A 24,983-nucleotide genomic window follows, 5' to 3' on the forward strand; every position below is an offset into this window, starting at 1 on the left:
TACAGCAAACTTGTCATCATCACTTCTTTCAAACTGTAGTTATCTCTGTGTAGTCTGATGTCTTTTTATACGTTGTTTGATTGTGTGTGTTAAGCTGGGAGAATAAGGATGTGTATGCGCGGGCGGTGCGGAGCCTCCGTCTGAGGGAGCTGCAGAACATTGAGTGTATGACAGCGGTGCGTGCAGGGCTCGGCTCAATCATTCCCCTGCAGCTGCTCACCATGCTCATCCCCCTGGAGATGGAGCTGCGCACCTGCGGCCTGCCTTACATCAACCTGGAGTTCCTCAAGGTAATTAATGTATTTGTGTCAAAGTGCATGTTACATCACAAAGCAAGTGTAAACATTTACATATATATTGCTGCGGGTAATGTAAGAGGTATTCCCTGGCCCTCTGGTCCAGAGAGATGTGTCATAAAGCGTTTTCAACATTACAGAGTCAGTTTGACTTGACTGTATCAGAACTATCTTACACAAACAAACAAACACCGCCTTGACAGTAACATTGACCTTGACAGTATTATTGAAATCTTATCCTTGCTGCCCTGCTCTCTCCCTCTGAAGGCTCACACCATGTATCAGGTGGGTCTGATGGAGACCGACCCGCACATTGAGTTCTTCTGGACGGCCCTGGAGATGTTCACTCAAGAAGAGCTCTGCAAGTTCATCAAGTTCGCCTGCAACCAGGAGCGCATACCGTTCACCTGCCCCTGCAAGGACGGGGGGCCCGACACCGCCCATGTTCCCCCTTACCCCATGAAGATCGCCCCTCCTGATGGAGCTGCAGGTAATGGCTGACAAAGTGTTGACAGGTCCGTGATCAGTCACCAAGGGTGCTATCTGTGTGTGACGCTTGTAAGTGCAGAAACTACTGATAGTCATGGTCAAAGCAGCTCATCCTGTCTTGTAACCGCAGACAGACTTTGAACATGTTGACATAGCTTGATTGTGTTTGTAAATTAATGGACATATGATGCAGTTCCATGCGGGCACACTGTTAGTTTCTAACTTATCTTTCTCAGAAGATGGATCTCTCCTTGTTTCCTGACTCATTATTTAAGATCACATGCTAAAACGGAACGTCATCTCGGGTTTACTGCAGATAAGATTAACACTCACTTTTATCACCAAGCTTATTATCGCTAACAACAACTCATTGGCCCTCTGCAGTTCCATGAAAAGCTCCAGTGGTACAAAAGACTCATTATGTAATAGCATTTTACACCAAAATTAGTGCATATATGTGTGTTTTTTTAACTCCGGTAAACTAAAAATAGGTGACTGACTCCTTTCCCATTCCCAGGAGATGGGTTTTATGTTCTGTCATATTCTATTTCACAAATGTGACGAAAAACAGAGAAGTAGAAAGCAGCAGATCATAAATCTCATCAGACATCGAGAAATCAAGCTACCAAGTGAGCCATCAGCCAAGGATCTGGTCCTGACATGGAGGCCAGTGACGATGTTTCTTTTTTTTGTAACTCTTACTTTAGTCTCTCTTTTAAACTCAGCCCAGACTGAACAATATCTGAGAACTGCTTGAATGGAGATGGATGGAAAACTATTTACACACCAACGTCCAGAACTTCAGATGTCAAAGCATCGCGTCAGAAAATGGGTGAAAATTAGCAGGTGTCATGTTTCCATCCCTGCCGATAAACACCTGTGACTACTGCAGAGTCATTTGATGCAGGAATGATGCTGATTGTACACATTGCCGTTGACGACAAAAGCCAGATGTTAGTGGATGTGAGTGAGTTTTTGTACAGTGCGAAAAGGGCATAAAAAAAGTATTTGTGGGGCGCCCCAGTAGCTCAGCTGATAGGGCCTCGCTGTGTAGTCCAGGGTTCAGATCAACCTGTGGCAGTCTGCTGGATGTCATCCCCTCTCTCTCATCCCATTTCCTGCTCTATGGCTGTACTATCAAAGTAAAGCCTTGGAAAAAGCCCCAAAAATAATTTTTAAAAAAAGAAAGTTACAAGTAAATTTGCTGTAATAAAATGTGCTGTTTTTCTTCTCTCCAGGTCAGCCAGACTCGCGCTACATTCGTGTAGAGACCTGCATGTTCATGGTGAAACTGCCCCAGTACACGTCTCTGGATGTGATGCTGGAGAAACTGCGATACGCCATCCACTACCGCGAGGACCCTCTCAGCGGCTGAGAAGACTTGACAACCCAACGTTCCCAAGCGTGTATACCTGTCCCCGATACCCATCTTATTTTATCCCCTCACACTACTGGATCTTCCTCTGAGACAGTCCTTTATGCTCTGCTGCTCCACCAAAACCACACATTTAATTTAATTTTATTTTGAGTGAATGCTTTGCATGTTTATCCCTGCTTTTTTATCACAGTTTGCACAAATAGTACATTTCATGATTATGTTTGATTTTTGTGAGGAATTCAGGGACGATAATCTGAACCAGCACTGACACCGATAATGAGTGTCTGTTCTGGTTGCACTGAGTTTGAGGATGGCATTGAAGTGAAACAACTGTGACACAGTCTTTTGTTTTTTTGTTCGCCTTTTCCCTTCCCAACCTATTGCAGAGGGTTTAACAGAGGTTTAGTCAAGTTCTGTGAATTTAACAACTGAATGGGATGAATTCAGATCAGCACTTTACAGCTGCGAGTTCAATTCGTAATTTCTGAACACTCCAGTATTGAAAGCGTGGTCTCGGCAACACTAGCTCTACTCCGAGTTGCTGAACTTTGCATATCTGTGAAGGCAACAAACAAAGTGTTGCCCTCCTAAGGCTAAACCTAGCTGCCTCCCTCTGCCTCCCCTCTGTGGGGGTGATGTTCTGAAACATGCCTTTGCTGTAGGAGCCTCTCTCTGGAGGGCGATGCTGGTTGTGTGTGAAAAGACAAACCCAAATGATATTCATAGAGACGGAGGTACGACTATTACCAGAGACAGGAAGTGTATGATGCTGCCTATTTTTGTCAGCTGTGAGCAGGCAGAAGATGTGAACAAGTGCTGTACAGGATTTTATGTAGTTTACTGCCTGTTTTAAAAAAAAAAAAAAATGAACCGCTAATGGACAAGCTAACTTATGCCTATATAAACTGAATACATTTTATCCGAGTCTCTGAAGAGAGGGTATTTAAGTCATGTAAAAAGTCATATTAATCTATTAGTTTATGAAATTGCTCTTTGATTTTTGGAATATCCAAGTAGCTTTGGCGGCATGGTAGGTCAGGTAGACTGCAGAGGCCTGCTGGTTCTGATATATCTGCATTTCAGGTTCGCGAAACCTGCGTTGCTTCGTTGAAAATATGAAGGAGATGATGTTCTCATGAGCTACTCTCCCACATCGTTTGTGTGCTACTGCTACTGAATGTGCAACAACCCACCCCCCCTCCCTCACTTCCCGACATACACAATCTACATACACACAAAGGGGGAGGGGCGGCGGATTATCTTGAGTTCTGCCTTTTTCATAGTTTTCTTTAATGAGCGAAGATCAGGATTCTGCTGAATTTTTTTTTTTTTTTTTTCATTTTACCATTTTACCATTTTAGCTGTGTAAAAATTAAATAGGTAAAAAAAAGTGTAAATACTCTGAAGTTATGTTTGATGGCAGTTTTTATTAATTGCTAATTCACTTCACCTTTTAATTTTTGTTTCTGGTTTGCACTACTCTTCCAAGAAAAGATTCTAAAAATGAGCAAACTAGGTGATGTCTGTTGGATATCCGGTTTGTTGTGTTGTTATTTTTTATGAATTTTGGAAATACCAGTAATCTTATCACCTTTGTCTTGTACTCAGATGGATTCAATTTCTTCTAATCATGGTGAAACATGTTTTCTTGTGTGAGTAAAATCGCCATTTTACTTGGATAGAACTGAAAAACACACCAGAAATGATATTCGGCGCATATTGGATTGTTGAATTGCTTGCGAACTTTCGGTTTCGGTTCAGTTCTTTTGAAGGGTGATTATACCGCTGCTAACAGGGACGCTCTCTCTTCTACTTCCTCCTCCTGCCGGGGGGAGTAGGTAAGGTTATAAAAAGGACATATCCATACAAAGAGGTGTTGCGATAAAATGTGTGCTGTACATTTACTTGATATTTATTACAATTATTTATGGTTGCATTAACTTAACTTTTACTGTCTTACCTCTGCACATCAGAAACTTAACATATCTAAAATGGATTATACAGATGTAAAGAATCAGATGGCATTTGAGATTTCTGTGTCACAATAAAGAAATGTCTTCATGTACAAAAACTGTTTCATTGTTTATGTCATTTATATCTAAATTTCTGTTTATTACCTCTGCCAAGGAGGTTGTGTTCTCACCCATGTCTGTTGGTTGGTTGGTTGGTTGGTTTGTCTGCAGGATTACACAAAAAACTACTGAACGGATTTCCACGCAACTTGCATATAGGATGGGTCTTGACCCAGAGAAGACCCCATTTACAGTCTTTGTGTGGATCCTGATAAAGGGCCGGATCCAGGAAGTTTTTTTCTCACTTTCTTTAAAGGTGCAATACGTAAGATTTTTTTTAAAAAGGTTAAAAAAAAACTAAACTAACTTAAAACAACAATGTGAAAAAATTAGATTTTTCACATCACGTCAATACATACATATTGTGTTAAAGAGATTTCTACTGAAGTTGGCATGCTAACCAGCTAGCCCTGGCCCGTCTTTTCTAGTAATGCTACTTTTAACTTCCTGTCCAGACCACTAGCTGCACGGCTAACACAGCTAACTAGTTAACGGACACCACAGGTAGCAGGAACTCTGGTGTTATACCTCACCCCATATGTCTGGGGTGTGAATCCAAGTTGTGGCCAAATCTTACATATTGCACCTTTAACAGTGTGAGATGGGGCTTTTTTTTTTTTGTACTTTTTTTTTCAGGGAATAAATCATGGATCTTGATGGAAAAAATCAGGTGTATTTAGGTGGCTGGTATTTATGAGTGATGCAGGTCCAAATAATAAAAAATGATCCAGCGGATTTAAATATGTTTTATTTGATATTGGATTAGGTTTGATTGGTATGCGCTCTACTGAGTACCATTCTAGTTTTAGTTTAGTTTTGGTTCAAGATAAACATTCAGTGTGGTAAGGAAAACAGGTTTCATAAATGGGTGTTTTTTTTACTGAAACCCCCCAATCTGGGTCATTTACATACCTAATGTGACTGAACAGTGTTGACATGGTGAAGCGGTCATGCCTGTTACATGTCTGCACAGACAATGGGTGTTGATTATAATGAATGATGCCTGTGAAGCGTGTTTTGCTCACCAGGCTTTTTATGTAACACCTTCACGACTGGCTCTGGTTGCGTCACCACTGCCTGTAAACCGGACACCGATTCAAGGCAGTGAGTGCTGGGCCAGGCCAGTTCAAGCTGGATCTCCAGTCATGCTCCTCACTGACTCACACTGTCCCCTCAGCTCTATTGTATGCTCTCTTCAAAGGGAAACCATCTACAACTATAGATTTCATCAACAAAAATCTGAAGTAATTGGTCAGATATTTGTATGTTAATTGATAGTAATGTATTATGTTTATGCAGTATAGCTCCCATAGCTGTCACTCTACTCCACAATAGTCCAATTGTGTCCTCCCAGAAAATAAGTTAACAACAAAAAACGTCAGTCGAACACATTTATTTCCAGACTTTTCCTTGAATTTAAGTAAAATTGCTCATCTTTAAGACCAGATCTGCAAGGTTACCCAAGAGGAATTCTAGGAATGTCTTCAGCATGTTGACTGGTTGGTTTCAAAAGAACCAGTCCCGTCCCTCACATACAGCTGTCCCCCTTCCTTCTCCACCCTTGTTTTAATGACCCCCAACCCTTGACCAATGAGCAGCTAGGAAAAGGGCCACATCCCAAACAATCCAGCCAGCCGGAGTCTTGGAAGACCAGTGTGTGGAGACGTCTGTTGTGATCATGCAACTGACCTAAAGGCCTGACGTGGCTGGCATTCACTGCTGTTGTGTAATAAAAACCTCCCTATAAGAATTTGTTCAAGACGTGAAAACATGTTCTGCTGTGTTGACCGACCTCATTCACTGCTTTGTTTTAAGTTCTAGGTCAGACCTAAAACTTTATGATTGACTCATTCATTCATGAGGGATCACAGCCGCTCCAGGACGTAATTCTGAATGCATCGTGCAGAAGCTCTGACTGAGGAGACAGAAAGTTAATTAGAAAGTAAGCCACTGAGACTACAGGGCTCATAATGAATTATTGTACAGTTATTAGTTTGATGCCATGGGAGTGAGTGTAATGAAGCTGTAGTCCAAATATTTGCATAATATAAACAGTCCATTATCAAAAGGCTTTACATATATACAGTATATAGACAAGCACATCTTATGTACTGAAGTATAGTGGATGCTTGTTTTGAAGAGTATTATTTAAAGGATAAGTTCACCCAAAAATGAAAATTCAGTCATTATCTACTTTCCTTAATGCCAATGGAAAGCAGAGTGAAGGTCAGTCCACTGAACATTTCTGGAGCTTCACAGCAAAATCTAAAAAACAACTAACTGAAAGAAAAAAAAAAAAGTCAAAATAGCTCCATTCAGCTCATCCATTGTAATCCAAGTCTCGGGATCTTAAATTTATTTGAAAAGACATTATTTACCCTCTTTTTAGGCCAAATTCTTCACTGTAGCTGCTAAGCTGAAAGCGTTAGCACACAACCTGTCAGTGCACGAGCTCAACGTATGTCGAGGGCATAAATAACATCTCTTCAAATTAATTAATCTGTCTTCCGGAGACTCCACTCAGTGTTGGAGGTCGGAATATCCTCGCTGAAATTTCCAACTTCTCACATCAAAGCATTCCAGGTGCACGATGTGGAAAGCTGATGAAAAACTTGTCTGACAGGACAAAATGAAGTCTCTTTGACAAGTGTACAATAACTGAACCCTCAGCAGTGCGGCCTCTTTGCTTATATAAACAAAACAGAGGAGAAACAACAAATGGACTAACAGACGCTATAATACATTTTATTTTACGGCACTTTTATACCTGGAAACATATTTTAATATCCCATTCACTAGCCCACTACAAATATAATAAAAATAAATAAATAAATAAATACTTTTTATCAGCCCATAGTTTCTTTTGCAAAAATATACACTGACAATGATAAATCTGCACTAAGATGATAGTTGCCTGATATATTTTTCATTTTAGCTTTAGTATGAAAACAGTGTTGATAGTAATCTCTATGATTCCCAGTTAAAGCTTCTGTTGTGAGGAAGTGGTTTGATATTTATTTACATACAGTCTGGAATAAGCAATGGAATGTCACTAAGTACATCTACAAGTACTGTACATAAGTACAATTTTGAGAATTCTGCACTTTACTTAAGTAATTCCATTCTCTGCTTCTTCATACTTTCACTCCACTACATTTTTTTTACTAGTTACTTTGCAGATTTAATGCTGCATCAGAGCCAAAGTGGTGCATTTTTATTGACAATCTGATTTAAAAAACGTTGATTCCGATACTCAGTGTAGATCTGATAATTAGCCAGGCTGATAATTGGTCATACGTGTAAATTTATACTGTATAATATACACTTACAGTTAATACCAGAAAGATACGTTTCATACTTAGGTACATTTAATGTCAGATATTTGTTTATATTTAAAACTTTAACTCAAGTATTATTCGTATCGGTGACTTTCACTTTAACCAAAGCATCATTTTAACACAGTATATTTTCTTTTGCTCAAGTAGGACATCTGGGTACTTTTTACAACACTGGGAATAAGAAGCTGTCAAAGCAGAGAAATGATTCTTCAGGCAAAATATTCAGAAATATAATTTATTAATTTTTAAATACATCTCAAAGTACAAAAGCACAAACAACATACAAGCACTTTCACAAAACAAGCACGCCAAATACAAATGCAACCTAAATGTGTCAGTGTAGTTGTTATTTTTACATTTTTGTTTTTCTGAAGGAGGTCTCTCTCTAGTCAAGAGCTACCTCCAACAGAGCACATCACAATCACATTATCACAAGATTAAAAAAAGAAAAATCCCTCCAGCAGCTCCCTGCTGTCACATGTGTCAGTCTCAGTGCTCAGGAGAGTTTCACAGTCTGGAATGATTTGATCTATGGAGCACAGGAGTAATGGGCTTTATGGATTGAGACCAGCTGATGGAGGAACAGAGGAAAGGTCAGGCAGACCCAAGGTGGTCAGCCACGCTAGATGACACCGAGCTGTTTTTTCAGCCTCCTCAGCTGCTCCATGCTGATGTTGTTGCCGCCGCACACCACGATGACCACCGGGCCCAGGTGCTGTGCCAGCTTGCCCTCATTCTTCAGTCTTTTGATAATGTCACTGTACACAGCTGCCAGGGCAGCGCCACAGGCGGGCTCCACCAGGACCTTCTCATCATCTGCAGAGAGAGGACACACCTGAGAGGTCAGTCTCACAGCTGATTTTGTGGCATTTCAAATCTGCTGTGCATGAGTTCAGGTTGTACTCACCTACAAAGCGCTCCACAGCTTTCACAGCCTCCTGATCTGTGACTACTTCTGAGAAAACTGTGTGCTCGTTCACCAGTTTGAGAGTCTGTGCAGACACCCTCGTCAGGCCCAGTGTGGTTGCAACACTGGAGAGCAAAAAGAAAAGTCAGTGTTTACCACAAAAAGAGAAACACTATGAGAAAAATGTCCTTTTAATATCCATGATTAGGGTTTTCTACCTGGTTATTTCGGGTAAGGTGACCAGCTCTCCGGCCTTCACTGCTGCATTGAGGCTGTGTGCTCCCATGGTTTCCATGGCTACAATGGGCACGTCAGCCCAGCCGGCGCGACGCAGTCCCTCCACCACTCCGTTCAGCAGGCCTCCGCCTCCCACCGACAGCACTATGGCTCCTGGCTTCTCCCTCAGGTCTTGCTCCAGCTCCTTCACCAGAGACGTGTGGCCTTCCCTGCAAACAAACACAAAAACAATCCGTCAGTTTCCTTGAAATTCACTATTGAATTGGAGGAAACTCTGATTTGTTTCCTCTCTCCTTTAAGCCAATAAGTCTTCCTCATAATACTGATCATATCACAAGCCCATGATTCCAGTAGTTTATGGTTGTTTTTAGCTTCGACTGTGACGTCAAATGTGTAAATGAATTATCTGACAGCCTCTCACACTTGATAAGATACCGTGTATCTGACATGAAGCTGTACTTGAGTATGAGTATGAATGACAGTGCATGATAAGAGAGGTGTTGCTATCAGTCACTTGCACATTTTAAAACAACTTAATTTCCTTGAGAGAGGGCTCTTATTACCTCTCCCTCTCTATCTCCTGACGACAGATAGATCGCAGTACATGACCGATTTCTGCACATCACACACTAATGTGAGAGCTGTCACAAACAGTCCATGAAAGACAGACTGACTGTCTTACCAGATGAGGGGATCATCGAAGGGTGAGATGAAAATCCAGCCCGGGTTGTTGGCCACAAGCTGCTGTCCGTATTCAATGCTCTCATTTAGAGCCTGAAAAAAGGGACACAACTTCATTTTATCTGATGAATTAAAAACCTTTAAAACATACTGTGCATCGAGCGTTTGCTGCCTGAGGAACTAAAGCTGGCTGCATCAGCATCTTCTCTAAAATCACCTTTGAAGACTTTTTAGCAGAAGGCTGTCTTTTAAATGTGTTTACATTTTCAGGTTTATTTTTTCTGAACGTTGCACTTAAGGCAGTCTCATGAAAAATTGTCTCTTTTCACTAAAATATTCACCAAAAATACAAATTTCACCGGAATCCGATGGGGACTGCTGTGTCTCGTTCAGTCAGTATAGGAGCACATTTGGGAGCGATTTTGAGTCAATCGGTCCAAAGACCTGGAAGCTATTGAAAAAATGGGCCACTTTTTTCTTTAAAATATTCACCAAAAATACAAATTTCACCGGAATCCGATGGGGACTGCTGTGTCTCATTCAGCGAGTAGAGGACCACATTCGTGACGAATTTCGAGTCAATCGGTCAAAAGACGACCGTAACCCTAACCCTAGCTCCATAACCCTAACCCTAACCCTAATGCCAGCCTTAAGGCAGTCTCATGAAACATTGTCTCTTTTCACTAAAATATTCACCAAAAATACAAATTTCACCGGAATCCGATGGGGACTGCTGTGTCTCGTTCAGTCAGTATAGGAGCACATTTGGGAGCGATTTCGAGTCAATCGGTCCAAAGACCTGGAAGCTATTGAAAAAATGGGCCACTTTTTTCACTAAAATATTCACCAAAAATACAAATTTCACCGGAATCCGATGGGGACTGCTGTGTCTCGTTCAGTCAGTATAGGAGCACATTTGGGAGCGATTTCGAGTCAATCGGTCCAAAGACCTGGAAGCTATTGAAAAAAATGGGCCACTTTTTTCTTTAAAATATTCACCAAAAATACAAATTTCACCGGAATCCGATGGGGACTGCTATGTCTCATTCAGCGAGTAGAGGACCACATTCGTGACGAATTTCGAGTCAATCGGTCAAAAGACGACCGTAACCCTAACCCTAGCTCCATAACCCTAACCCTAACCCTAATGCCAGCCTTAAGTCTTGATCTGCTCTATTTTCATTTATCCATTGTTGTCACATTTTATTCTATTTTCTGGCTTTAATCATCCTTTCCTCTTTTATTCCTTATGAAAACCTGTTCATCCATACCTCAATATGTATTTTATTGTTGTGTTCTTGTGTTTGTTTTAAATTCACTTTGTATCGCAGGTTTTAACAGGTTGATGAACGAATGTCATTTTTCGTTGCTTAATAGATCACAGAGGTTTACTACTCATTTGTTCTCCACTCAGGTTCAATTTCTGCATTTGTCCATTAATCTATAAAAACTATTTTTTTATTGTTTATTCAGTTTTAATTCTTCTGCCATGTATCTGCTTGTATCTTCATATCCTTTTTGCATTCTCAGTCGGTTGTAAATGTTATAACTGAGGGAAGAAAAAGGGCTGGGCTGTTACGATACATGATATTTTTAAATCTCCTCAAAAGCACTTCATAAATGCTAGGACTAGATGACAAAATTAAATATCACGATAGTTTTTAGAAAATACCTCAATATTGTGACAAAATTGTGAGAATGACTACTTATATTGTGATACATTATTAACACAAAGAGATTTCTAATAAATAATCATCAGTAAGTAATTAAATATAATAAAATATAAGTAGAACAGTCTGGTAAGTTCATAAAATGACATCACTTGACTGTAATGCAGCCTTTAAAACCAGGAAAAGAGAACACTTATGTCATATCAAGCTATAACGAAAAAATTCAGAATCTAAGACAGTACAGTCTCATATCACGATAACGAGATAATATCGGTGTATTGTCCACGAACCTTGCCATGAATCACCACGGTGGCGCCCTCGTCCTTCAGCCTCTCCACTGTTGGGTTTGGTGTAACACTTGGAACCACTATGGTTGCAGGTACCCCGAGCTGACGGGCAGAATAAGCTGCTGCCATCCCTGCGTTTCCTCCTGTTGGGTCCAAAAGCGTGAAAGATTACACTCTCAGACACACCAACAGAGGTAAAGACTGTTCTTGAATTGAATTTCTTTTGCTTGTTGCTTCAGTGCTCACCTGAGCAGCAGACAAATCGCTCACATCCTCGCTCTGCCCACTGAGGAAAAAGAGTCAGGAATATTAAAGTCACTTTCATCAACACAAGCTAAACTCCTTCTGAAACAGGACAGGTCACATATTATTCCAAAAGTGATTTACTCACAGTTCTGCAGAGGTGTCCGATGCCCCTGATCTTGAAGGATCCTGTGGGCTGAGATGAATCCAGCTTGAGGTAAACAGAGGTCCCAGCTACTTTGGTCAGGGCAAGGCTCTGCCTCACTGGAGTGGCCACATGAAGAGGCTGCTGGGTCTTCATCTTGCTGTGAAAGGAGACAAGTGCCAATTTAAAAAAAAAATGTTTTAAAACCAATACTATTTTCTGAAAAATAATATATGACTTTTCATGCTTCATCTTACCAGTCTGTGGTGGATGACAGGATGACAATCTCCCAAACTTCCTTGTTCTTTGCCTCTCTTGCATCTGAAGTGCATATATACCTCCTTGTGCTGTGGGCTTGGCAAAGGAGGCCCACTTGCGGACCAATCAGCGTCAGGCATCCAGCCACCAGACTGTCGCAGTGATCATGATAAAGAGGAGGGCTGATGATGAATGAAATTGAATTTCATCCCATTTTCTTAGACATCAAATCATTTTCTTGGACCTCTCTGTGTCTCATGCGAACTCTGATATTCAAACAGTCTGCACTGGTTAAACTGGGAGGATTGTGCACTGAATTGGGAAAAAGGGGCTTAGATTAATTCCCACCTGTTATAATTAAAAATGAATATTTTTAATCTGTCGATGGAAAGCGTGTGAAACATGTTTTCCCGGCATCATTACATAATAACATAATCGTCTCGCCTCCTTTGTGACCCCCATGACATTTTGACACGCTGTCCTTCGCATGCTGTTCTCCCCTCTAAAGGAAGTGCACACACCGCCGGCATTACCAAAAGAGTCGCTCCTATTTTCGCTCCGATGGCCGACTACCAAAAGCGGGTTCAGCGCTCAGCCTCCTCAAACTTGAATAATCCGGAGCTCCGACACACAGTGTGAGCTGCTGTCTCAGGACAAGTGGAATAAAGTACTTTGAAAAGACTTTACTCAAGTATATCAGTGTGTTTGAAATGGGCCACCAATTAAAATAAGTAAGTGGTGGAATGTAGGAGAATATTGTAATTTATATTTTACTCGATTACATTCATCTTAACAGCTGTTGTGCAGATTAAGATTTTACTTCAAATCATCATAAATTATTTTAATTGAAAAAAGTACATCTTGTTGCAGTAGCCTTTATATAATAGCCAACAGTAAAATGCAGCATGAATGTGCATCAGCAGTAATAATCCAATAATATTAATAAGTCTGTATGCAGCTGGATGATTATTTAACATGTAGTTTTACCTGAATATGATTTTGCATGCAGAAATTTGACTTATTATTGAGAATCTTTACACCACTGGATGTAGGTCAGTCTGTCAAATGAGGTTGCTCACTGTGTCAGGTGGGAACGAACAACTTGGTAAAATGAGCTGCCTGGATTTCAAGCACATTAATATTCTGAGCCTTGTACAACCAAATCAGTGTTAAGATAGAGAGGGAACAGGCACAGGCCTATAGTAGGATCCAAAAGTCTTAGACCACTAGTCAAAAATCAAATTACAATATAATATTATTTCATTTTTAATTACAAATTATAGTATAAGATTAACAGTTTGAGCATCAGGAATTATATTAGAAAATGCCCACGAATTTTAGAATATCTTAGTATTTGGTTTGTCCCTCTTTTGCCTTCGAGACAGTATACACTCAAGCTGGCACGGACCCCACAAGTTTGTGGTAAAACTGATGACTCATGTTATCCCAGCATGATTTGTCAGTGCTGCTTCTTGTGATGTCACACAGTGCTTTACTTTCTCAGTCTTCAAGTGACCCCATAAATGTTAAATGGGGATGAAGTGGCTGTAGAGGACAGTCCATGACACTGAGGACTCCTTGGTCTTCTTTGGTCTTCAAGTAGATCTGTCAGAGTTTTCAGGTGTGTTTTAGCTCATTATCCTGCTGTATGAATTCTTCTCCACAAAAAATCAAACCTGAGGGTGGAGCATGTCTCTGAAGAATGGAGGGTGGAGTTGATTCTGTGCAGGTGTCCAACTCCAGAGTAGGTAAAACTCCCCCAGACTTGAATATTCCCAACCGATCCAGTTTCTGAAAAGCATTTTAGAGTTATATGCACTGCCCCCTTAGGAACATTGAGCATAGTCATGATTTGACCACAAATATGTATAGAAAAAAAGTCAAGATTATATCATGTAAAATCATAATTATGAGAAAAATGATGAAATTATGAGATAAAAAGTAATACTCACGAGATACAAAGTCTAAATGTTTCTCATAAATTTTGACTTTGTTTCTCATAATTTCGACTTTTATGTTACCTCCCCAGTTGTTTTAGTCAACAGCCATCACTAGACAGGCTAAAAAAACTACACAGAACATGCTCGTTATAAGCTTTTTCACAAAGACATTTTGACTTGTCAAAGCAGGAACAACACAAGTAGAGCCTATAACATTAACTATGGCTCATTTAATTAAATGTCCCAGTAAAAGCATTGCCAGCATGCACAACACCAGAGCCCCCAAACTGCAAATACATGCAATGCAGCCATTACAAATGCTACTCTTCACACCTGTGTTTTTTTCTTCCTGTTACTAGATAGAATAGAATAGATATACTTTATTGATCCCAAGCTGGGAAATTAAGGTGTAGCAGCAGCATTACACACAGAGACGAATGACAACACAGTGAAATAAAAAGAACAACCTAGACATATGAACATAGCAATATAAAATGTAAAATAAAAAGAAGTCGTCCACCTCTTCCACCACCTCCCCCCTGATCCGTAGTGGCTGTGAAGGCATCTTCTTCCTCCTGTAGGCAATCACCATCTCTCTGGTCTTGTTGACATTCAGCCTCAGGTGATTCTGTTCGGACCGCTCAACAAAGTTGTCTACCAGTGTCCTGTACTCCCCCTCCTCTCCCTCTCTTACACACCCGACAACAGCTGAGTCATCAGAAAACTTCTGCAGGTAACACGACTCAGAGTTGTACTGAAAGTCAGTGGTGTATAAGGTGAAGAGGAAGGGAGAAAGCACAGTTCCCTGTGGAGCTCCTGTATCACTGACCACCACATCAGACAGGACACTGCCCAGACGGACAAACTGTGGCCTGCCTGTCAAGTAATCAGTAATCCAGGAGATCCATGCGTCGTCAACACCCATCACCTGCAGCTTCTCACCCAGTAGCAGAGGTTGAATGGTGTTGAAAGCACTGGAGAAATCAAAGAATGTGATCCTCACAGTGCCTCCTCCACCATCCAGATGCATATGGGCTCGTTGCAGCAGGTAGATGACAGCATCATCGACTCCTAAATGGGGCTGATAGGCAAATTGCAAAGGGTCCAGATACGTCCTCACCTGTGGCCTCAGCTGGGCTAAGACCAGTCTCTCCAGGACCTTCATCACATGAGATGTGAGGGCGACTGGTCTGTAGTCTGCCGGGTCGGATGGTCTCGACTTCTTGGGGACTGGAACCAAGCAGGATGTCTTCCACAGCATTGGGACTTTCTCCAGACTCAGGCTCAGGTTGTACAGGTGTCCCAGTACAGGAGACAGCTGGCTGGCACAGGTCTTCAGGATCCTGGGTGTAATGCCATCAGGATCTGCAGCCTTTCGCTGGTGTAGTCTTTCCAGCTGCCTCTTTACCTGGCCTGTAGTCATCGTTGGGCGGGGGATGGTGCAGATGTCAAAATATGTCCTATGCAAAAATTTTTTTGCATGACTGGAGTGACTGGATCTCTCTGTTTTTTTGCAGGGAATGACAAGACTACTGGCGTCAAGGCCAAGGGCTACTCAGTACAGGATTACTACACCATCTGTTGGTGAAGAGCTGCACATACAAAAAATATCTTTTATCTTCAGCCTGCTTCATCTCCTGGTTTCATTAGACAGACGTCTCGCTTATTTCTGCAAAAATCTCATCGAAATCATCGTGCAGTATTAGTCTTAACAGCTAAAAATGTATAACTGTTTTATCTGAAGTCAGCATTGAGGCTGCAATTGATTTAGAAATGAACTATAAATGTGACAAAGTAGAGCAGAATAGATCAATTTTTATAATTTCAAAAGCTGGAACGGGATCAAAACTACTGATTTTAAATAAAGAAGAAAAAACTGCAAGGACATACACCAATCATTTTTGCAAGGACTGTTTTTTTTTTAATTCCCAAAAAGAACACATTATTAGATTTTTGTACGACTACAGCCATGTTATTAATTCACCTGTGCTTTTCCTCCAATGACAAGATGTACTGCTTGGTTGACATCAGACAGCCTGGTACCCTAAACTGGTAATAAAGTATCTGTATATGTATGTGTGTCCTGTGCCATTTAAAAAAGTTGTTTGCGCATGTATTCATTTGCCTAAAATGCTTAGAGAGCAAGTTAAACATAGCGAACTAGCCGCTCCCAGCTGGCCAGCGAGATCTGCGAGGCAGTCTGTGTCGTTACAGTGTGTTCATGTGCTGTCAGAATGATCTGAAAAACTTATTTCCACTGGGAAAATTCATGTAAATGCCCTCTCAAGTCAGAATAACAACTTGGAACATCTGAGAACATTTTGGTAAACTAGTTGCCGAGTTGACGTCATATGATGCTGAAACATGGCAGATGAAAGTAGACGTTGAGCTGATGGTAAAATACTTTCACCATAGTCATGTATTGTACAGTCATTGTATTGTTTCCTTTGCTCTTCCTTGTCACTCAGATATTGGACACAGCTGTCAACGTGTTGTTTAAACACTCTGAGCGATGAAATGCAAGATGACTTCTTTTTGGCGTCCATGTTGCTCCTATATTTCGACATGTGAACACACCCAGTCGGAAGAAGGACTTCAGAGCTGCTCCTGTATATCAGCTTGCTCGCAGAACTGACAAACTACCCTTTCACGTAACTACAGTTGTCAACATGGCCAGATTTATTGTGATTTTGACCTTTTTTAGTAGCTTTTCTGTGTCGAGTTGGCGGCCATGTTGTGTTGCTGAGCGAGACGATGTAGTTTGCTGAGCGGTTTCACTCAAAACTAGATGATATTTTACTTTAATTACGACTGTAATTAAAACTGTGACTCTCTTGACTCGGAAAATTACCTTTTAAATTGACAAACATGTAATTCATGGCACAGTTTAAGCGGGATCAAAAATTATTTGTCTCTCTCCATTTCTTCTTTCTTTTTCTTCAAAGTTCTTCTGAAATAAGGTCCCATGGGGTCCACCTGAAGAGGTCTGACTCGGCTCTCTGTGGAGGAGGTGGGATTCTTTTTGTTGGATACTTAAAAAATGTAGCTTGCTGTTGCTGGTTTCTACAATCTTACCAACCCCAGCTTTGATGTGTGTGTGCATGTGTTTTCGACAAAATTAAATAAATTATACTGCATTCAGGCAGTCATGGGGGCACCCAAGAGGGCACTTTGGCGCCCCCTGGGTCCACCACTGTGGGCACCAATGGGCTCATGCGCGCGGGGAGCGGTGCCCCTCTTTCATCTTCACCCCTGCCCTCACAGAGTCTATGAACGCCAACGACGTTAAAAGTTAGCATTTGCCTTAAATTCCGCTTCACAAAAGTGTTTGTAACACGTCTACAAACAAAACAAAACAAAGCATAACCGGGTGATACATGAATTAACTGTACTTTTCTTCTCCTGACTCAGGCTCCCACAGACCTCCATGCCTCCCTCCACACAGCGCTCACAAATCCGCTATGGCAACAGGGGAAAAAAGACACGAAAAAAAGGAAAAGATTTGACAACATGGCGCACTTTCCTTGAGAAAAGTTTCTCCAGAACGCCACACAGCTCAGCCTTTGTGGGATTTCCAAGCAGTTTGTCGACCCTCGCACCAACACCTGGACTTTTGGCTGACTTTTAAACACCTCTGGATGGGTAAACAGTCGACAAAAAGTCCAGAAGGAGTGTGATGGGATGAGAGCGATAACCCGTCGCACAAACCAAAGCAGCAGTCAGACAGGATGGAGAAGCAAGCGACTCTGAAAGAAAAGGTAAATAGATTATACGCTATTTTTACACGCTGTCATGCGTGCTGCCATTTTTGAAGTTGTTGGCATTTTATTGCCCCCCCGAATAACACTTTTAACCTCGCGTCCCGGACAGGAAATACCAAATGACCATTCCTGCGAAAATCTCGTAAAAGGGCTCTATCGATTTTCCAGTCATGCATACTGTACTGAAGTGCACAGTGGATGTGTGGGCTCTCCTGGCGCACAGTAGTCAACATAAATGTGATTTCAATGTCAATAGGAGACCATACAGATTAGAAAAATATGCTGCAAACCCAAACCACACTTATTTTGTTGTTGCATGAACAGAGGAGCTTGACTGCAAAGCTCCTGCAGTGGCAGTAAGTTTGTGTGTGTTGCCATGAAGTAAATCCCCAACAAAACTGAAAGTATGTGCTGTCCAGACTATATTTGCCTTTTGGCTTCATCTCTGCTTCTTTGTCTCCTTATGACTACCTTGGTAGGGTGTCCTCTGTATCGGTGTAGGCTCTCATTATCTCTCCCTCTCCACCCTTCCTGCCCAGTGCTGCCCACATACAGCCAGTATGTTGCACCACATGAAACAGCACTCACAGTTGACCTTCTAAAATCTTCTCTGGTCCTGCTAATCAGCTGATATCAGCAGCTTGAGTTTGTTTCAAGGAAAAACCTGCATACTCTTGGGCCCTGGATGCACTAATCTGTAATAGATACTCCTCCTGACATTTCTTCATGAGCAAAAGCCTGTGAATGTCTGCATGCGTGACAGTTGTAGTGTGGATTTCTCCCCCTCAGCCTGATGGCTGATTTCTGAGGGGTGGGTTGCCTCTCAGTGGGACCTAGAGCAACAAAACCAACAGTAAACTCTTGCTTTAAAACCTTCAAGCACACATCCCACTGCTTTACAAGTGATGTTGCAGCATAATTGATCTTTAACCAATCTACATGTGTTGAATTGACTATTAGAGGTACAACATATATCGTGGTAGATAATATATGGTGATACTTCCTCTTGAGATATGATTATCAATTTGCTGGCGCCAAAATTCTGATATTTGGCGCATTAGAATGATGTCACACATGGACATGAAGTTATAGTCTGTTTGTGTGATAAAGAGGTGCTAAGCCAAGACTGTGTGCACTTTTTGTACATTGCTTCATCTCATTTAGTGTCAAATTCTGTGAAACTGACACCAAAATGCAGTGAATAAATACATCATATGCATGGGTTCTTTATATTCTTCAGTTAGACAGATATCGTGATGTATCATTCGATGATTGTCTTGCAATGTATCGATTTTGGCAGAACCGCTGTATGGTGGTACTGTCGTTATCGTGGGCAAAAATGTAAATCTCGTTAAAATTTAGAATAAACAATGAAAATGTAACTATGTTCAAATATCCCAGTACTGCACTTAAGTAAGATTTTGAGGTACTTTACGTGAGTATTTCCATTTTCTGCTACCTTATACTTCCACTCCTCTACATTTATTTGATAACTTTAGTCACTAGTTACTTTGCAGATTCAGATTAGGACACTGAATAAGCTAGGGGGGGAAGTAATGAAGCACAAGATGGAAACAGACGGAGAGGGAGACTGGAATGGGGAGAAAAGGCATGTTAGTGTCTCGTTTCTGCAGAGACCCTGCAGCCCTCTGCCTGGATTTTCTTATTTTCTCAGTTTGTACCAACCAAAATGTTGATATTTGATGTTCTGGTAATGCAACAATCAGTCAATATTTGTGGTGCGTTTACGAACAGCTTGGACAAATACCTACTGATTCTACCTTTAAGTTTAATAGTCTTTGAATTATATTTATATGACGTGAGGTTCAGTTGCCTTGCACTGAGATGGCTGGTAGAAATGTCCTTCAGAGGGATACTTTTTACTTTTATACTATGAGTACATTTCAGAGCCTGTACTTTATTACTTTTACGTGAGTAAAGAAGTGGAATCAGTACTTCCTTTTACCTTTTAGTCTTTTTTTACACAAATATCCGTACTTCTGCTTGATTAAAGAAAGTACTTTTGCCACCTATGTGAGTAAAACAACAGAGTTTTGACTACAAACAGAAGAAGTATGCTGTATCAGAGCCAAAGTAGCTAAATGTATTTCATCAGCAATTGGACACAAAAAAGAGTGATACAGATAATCAGAAAAATGCTGAATATCAGCCCTGATAATTAGCTAGGCCAATAATCAGTCTATCCCTAATTTAAGTGTAAAAACACTGGACACTTTAAAGTCCAGCCATAGTAAAGCAGATATTTGATCTTTTCCATGTTGTCATGTCCTTGTGATATAAAATATTATTTATCATGCAAGAAAAGGTAGTAAAGGTGAAGGTCAAAGGGTGAGAGAAAGCAACTGATTGGTCCTGCTATGTAACTTGAGGTTGAATCTACTTGATACCCAAAGCCCTCATGTCTGCTGCTTCGACTCCCTGGGCCTCTGGAAGTAATTACCAAGCCTGCCCTATCCCAGAATTCAGTCTGAGGAGGTGTGGTGAGAAAGAGGTATGATGGAAGCTGGCCGTAAAAACATGCAACCCGAGATGAATTTCATGATTCAGTAATACTCAGCAAACCGTCCCTGTTAAATGGATGAGGCACTCATCTACTCAGTCAATTAGAGTGTATTGGTTGGATGCAGTGTCAGAAAATACTCAAGTCAATATGATAATTGGTCTTGTGTTCAAGTGATTTGCCTGCCAGTGGTTTCAAGAGTGTAAACATGAATGGGAACAATAATAGATTCAATCCCACATTAATGCCGATGGCCTTGCTCTAAGGCAGGTATTATGTTGTTGTGGTAGGAGATTATCAGTGTAATAAGGATGTCTTTATTAGGCTGAACTATTCACTATTGTTGTGTGTCCTTACTGCTGTGGAAAAGAATAAAAGGTAATAGGTTGCAAACATCATAGAAGATACAGGCTCTATTTTGAGCTAACAGGACATGAAACATAATGTGCCTATAGACAAAGGTAAGATTATTAAAGGAACAGATCACCCAAAACGAAAATTCAGTCATTGTCTACTCACCTCCATACCGATGGAAAGTCAGGTTAAGTTTCGTAGTCTGCAAAACATTTATGGAGCTTCACAGCAAAAAAGTGTTGCAGTATTCTCCTAAACAATTGAAGTAGCTGGGGACTAGGGATAAAATGGCTCCTTACAGCTTGTCCAGAGAGTGTCCAGAAGCTCCGAGATCCCAAAATGATTTGAAAAGAGATGTTAGTTTATGTTAGCGGACTCCATTTCAAAACTAACATTACCTATTTTTGCTCTTCGTTAGCAAAGCGGAGACGAGGCACTCGATAACATGCGTAAAATCACATCCTTTGGACTGTCACGGAAAATCCGACCTGAGTCCATCACAAAAAAATCTACAATCCAGCAGCATTAAACAACTTCAACACATTGTCCACAGGCTCGTATAGGCAAGTCAGGGATATGAGGGAAGGTCTCATTTTTCCCATCATGTTACAGTCAACTCACATATTGCCAATAAAAATGATTAATACATATAAATTGTTACACATTGTTACATAGAGCCCCTTTAAGCCAAAATCTTCACTGTAGCTGCTAAGCTAAAATCATTAACGTGCATCCCGTCTGACTAGGGTGCACAAGCTCAAATGCACTGATTTTTTTAGTTAACTGTTCCTTTATTAATATTGCTTTTTTTCCTCCAACAAAATCAGCAATCTCACTTTATTCTCCTTTTAAAAAAACAAACAAATAAACAAAAATCTTTTTTTGGCCATAAACATTGCATACAGAAAAAATCAACATAACTTAGATTTTTTTTGTTTTTGAAACCTTGTTTTTAGTCTTAACAATATAAGTGACAATATGACCTAAAAGCAGAATGGAGGTTCATTTAGGATACATTATTATTATTATTATTGTTATTATTATTATTTTTTTCATCTTTCAGAATGGGATTTCAGTGGAATTCATATGCTTTCAGTCTCAGTGTACATATCTGTGACTATACCATTTAGGATTTGATTTGCTAAATTAAACCTTCATATGGTTATTTGAGGCCAAATTATATGTTGTTTATATGTATTTTTCACAGCCGACATTAACATTGGCTTGTCTTAGCTTGAGAAACACAAGTGGAATAAACAATCGCTCGCTTAAGTGAATTTCGTGTTGCAGAAAGTCAAACAAACAACAGAAAGTCAGATTCAACCATTATTAATGATTGATAAAAAAAATGACTATGACTATATGGCTATGACATGTTAAAAAGTATGCCGTGAAAAAGGTCCGTCTTGCTTCGGTGGCAGAAGATGAGTCAGTTTAACATGCAGGCTTTTTCTGACATTCAATTCATAATGGCACATTAACATTCCTTCCCATTTTAGCTGCATGTTCTAACTACTGTATATCCAGCTTGTTATTGAGTTTATTGCTCAAGGGCATTCCTTTCAGTGAAGTGTTATAATTTTCTCTCTCACTCCTCTTTGTCCGTTTCTCCAGTTTTCAATCTTCGGCTCTCGGACAGCGGGCAGACCTATCCGCTGTGTTTCTGGAGACGGAGGGGTCAGGTGTGGTCTCAGCAAAGCGGAGTTCATGGAGAAGGTGCAGCAGAGCAATGAGGCGTGTCAGCGCGGTGACTTTCAGGCGGCCGTTCATTTGTACACCAATGCCTTGCAAGCCGACCCACAGAACTGCATCCTGTACAGTAACCGCTCAGCGGCGCTTCTCAAGCTGGGACAACACCAGGCGGCGCTGGATGATGCAGAAAAAGCTTGTGAGCTCAATCCTAAGTGGCCCAAGGTAAGTGTGCCTCAACAGCTTAAACTATGGATACACTAAAGCTGAAGATCTTTGGCTGCAAAAGTGAGACACCATGAAGGGAGTCTTGAGTTTTTCACCCTGTAAAACAGACTATTGACTCTTCTCAAGTGCACCAATAGAGTTTCATTGCCACAAATCCTGAACCTCAAACAGCAAATCTAATTTGAGGACTCAATGTCCATATCGTTGCCAATTTTAGATTTAATCATTAGGACTGAATTGAAATGGGGACATGCTGTTTTTGTTGTTTGTATGTTTAGTACATAAAAATATGTTTTTTGGATGTTTTCTTGTGGTGTCGCCGACATGACTTTTGTCAGTATAGAAGGTAATAAGATAGTACTGTGATTATACTATTGTTCTATTCGATCGTTTTCTCCAATACTTTTTTCCAGGACATTTTTTTTTACATTTGAGGTTTTCTAATTCAATTTTGAATGCCTGTCATCCTCGATTTGAATAAAGTGAGTCATCTGATTTAAATCTTAACTTTATTTATATGGCATCTTTAAAAACAGCGTTTACAAAGTGCTTTGACAGACAAAGCAAAAGCCAGAAACTCACAGTATTACAGAATAAACACTCAACAGTCAAGCAGAACACAGGCAAGCCTTGACTGAGGAAAAGTTAAAACAAGAAGCAAAACACAAAATGTCAAGAATAAGAGCAATGAAGGACAATAAGAAGACAATTAGACAAAATCACATAAGAGATGGACATAAATAGATTAAAAAACAGCAAAAAGTATAAAAGGATAGAAAGACTAAAACAAATTTAAAAAGGGTGACATCACATAAAAGAAAAGCTATAAAAGTGGGTTTTAAGAAGTGATTTGAAATACGTTACATAGCTCCTCAGGTAGGTCGTTCCAAAATCGAGGGGCCCTGACGGCAAAACCACAGTCGTCTTAAAATTTAAGCCTCGACTTTAAATTTAAACCAGTTAGTCTTGTTTTATTAAATCAGCTTCCTTTTTGTATATTAAATATACTTGTACTTGTAACTACATACTGTACATACATACACATGTTGTTGTTTTTGAAAGGCTAAATGCCAACAAATATGGAGTGAAGCAGAACATTCTGTTAGATAAAAACAAAATGAGTACGTCCCTTTTCTTGAAAATGTTGAGATCAATTTTGATTGGAAACAATCCTACGCAGCCACCGCTGGAATCTAATTCTCTAAATATTATAATACTAATAAGTGTAGCCTATTCTTTAACTGCAACTCTGCAGAAATACCTGGTGAAAACAGAATGAACAGATATGAACCTATGCAGTGTTCGAATGTTGATTCGAATTTCAACATCAAAAATTAGATGAAGCTTCGAAGCTTTAAACTTTTCGGTACAGCCCTACTTTTTTAGTATTAGATGATTAATTGTCATTTCAATGTGATTCTAATTCCACTCACAGTTTTCCTCCTTGGTTGCATCCTAGTCCCTGCTGATCAATACAAAGTTTTTCTGGGGTCTTGTCTTTGATCTTGTCCAGGCCGTGTGGACTAACCTGCAATGGATTTCACATTACTCAGCCGCAGAGATCACTAGGACACCAATTCCTCTCAGTGATAGAAATGCATTGATTTGGTGATTTAGCATGGAGAGATACTTTTGTCTTTCCAGAGAGAGATTGATGATAATGTGGTAGAGTGGTATTGATGATAATTTGTCGCTACCAATGATGCATCAGTGGCCACCTCTTCTTTGATCTGAGGTCGTGTATCTTCGGATGCTCAGGTAGGTTTCCTGCACTGTAGAAATGTGTAATTCCAGTGAGAACTGTCACTTCTTATTACACGGATAATATGTGTTGGCTGTGTTGTCCCATAGTATATGGGGTTTTAAATAGTTATTGAATGGCTGTCACACATCTGGTTCTTCCTGCACTTATTGTTGATGATAATTCTTCACATTTTTATTGAAACACGTTTGCTGGCCACTTTTTTTAGATGTGGTTCAGTACAAAGCTTTTCTCTGTTATTTAACATTACCATTTGTCTCCCCTCCATGTCGTCACTCTCACTGTGTAGCATCTGAGCATTAATGTAGATCATTCAAGAAAAAATTCATAACCCTCTTAGGCCAGTGAGACCAAACTAATTGAAAATCACAGCTAAAATGAATATCCCTTTTCCTCTTTATTTTTCTACTTTGGTGAAGGTTTTTACATTACAAGTCATCAGATTCTTCAGAGCTTTCATTCATCCTGCCACATTTATACAATTTTATTACAGAGTACAAAAGAAATTAGATTGAAAGAGAGAGAAATAAGAAGTGATAAGTAATTCAAGAAAGAACTCTAACTAACGACATAACTTAAATTGAGGACAAAATCAATGACATAAGTTAGCTCCTGTGCAGACCTTGTAAGAGAACAAAGACAGAAATGCACAAAAAAAGAGAAATAAAACTCATGAATAAATGCCTTTCATGAATGCATTCTGGTACATTTTCTTCATATTTATGTT

The 24,983-nt window shown here is 40.2% G+C and overlaps 3 protein-coding genes across 3 annotated transcripts in view; 2 read left to right on the top strand and 1 right to left on the bottom strand.

Moving 5' to 3' along the window:
- LOC140995816 (probable E3 ubiquitin-protein ligase HECTD4) overlaps positions 1–4,063 on the top strand; it is a 40,938-nt gene extending 36,875 nt beyond the window's left edge. Inside the window, exons 74-76 of the mRNA XM_073465930.1 lie at positions 95–290; positions 564–786; positions 2,024–4,063. Of these exons, the coding sequence (XP_073322031.1) occupies positions 95–290; positions 564–786; positions 2,024–2,160 (556 nt within the window). The 3' untranslated portion in view covers positions 2,161–4,063. The remainder of the gene's footprint in view (positions 1–94; positions 291–563; positions 787–2,023) is intronic.
- Positions 4,064–8,195: 4,132 nt separating this feature from the next.
- On the bottom strand, positions 8,196–11,911 carry LOC140996622 (L-serine dehydratase/L-threonine deaminase-like). The gene is made up of 7 exons (XM_073467063.1): positions 11,747–11,911; positions 11,602–11,641; positions 11,359–11,498; positions 9,400–9,491; positions 8,699–8,926; positions 8,481–8,605; positions 8,196–8,389 (listed from the first exon to the last, which is right to left on the bottom strand). Exons 1-7 carry the CDS (start codon positions 11,897–11,899, stop codon positions 8,196–8,198), a joined length of 972 nt encoding a protein of 323 aa, XP_073323164.1. The 5' UTR covers positions 11,900–11,911.
- A 5,466-nt stretch (positions 11,912–17,377) lies between these two features.
- The window catches only part of LOC140995808 (tetratricopeptide repeat protein 28-like), a 202,408-nt gene continuing 194,802 nt past the window's right edge, over positions 17,378–24,983 (top strand). The window contains exons 1-2 of the mRNA XM_073465917.1: positions 17,378–17,699; positions 22,192–22,491. Of these exons, the coding sequence (XP_073322018.1) occupies positions 17,670–17,699; positions 22,192–22,491 (330 nt within the window). The 5' untranslated portion in view covers positions 17,378–17,669. The remainder of the gene's footprint in view (positions 17,700–22,191; positions 22,492–24,983) is intronic.

Source organism: Pagrus major, chromosome 5, assembly GCF_040436345.1.
Source record: "Pagrus major chromosome 5, Pma_NU_1.0".
Classification (NCBI taxonomy): Eukaryota; Metazoa; Chordata; class Actinopteri; order Spariformes; family Sparidae; genus Pagrus; species Pagrus major.

Coding starts and splice junctions, on each gene's coding strand:
- LOC140996622 (XM_073467063.1), bottom strand. CDS start 11,899: ATGAAGACCCAGCAGCCTCTTCATGTGGCCACTCCAGTGAGGCAGAGC. Junction 8,606..8,698: donor ACCTTACCCGAAATAACCAG/GTAGAAAACCCT, acceptor TTTGCTCTCCAG/TGTTGCAACCACACTGGGCC. Junction 8,390..8,480: donor AGCTGTGGAGCGCTTTGTAG/GTGAGTACAACC, acceptor CTCTCTCTGCAG/ATGATGAGAAGGTCCTGGTG.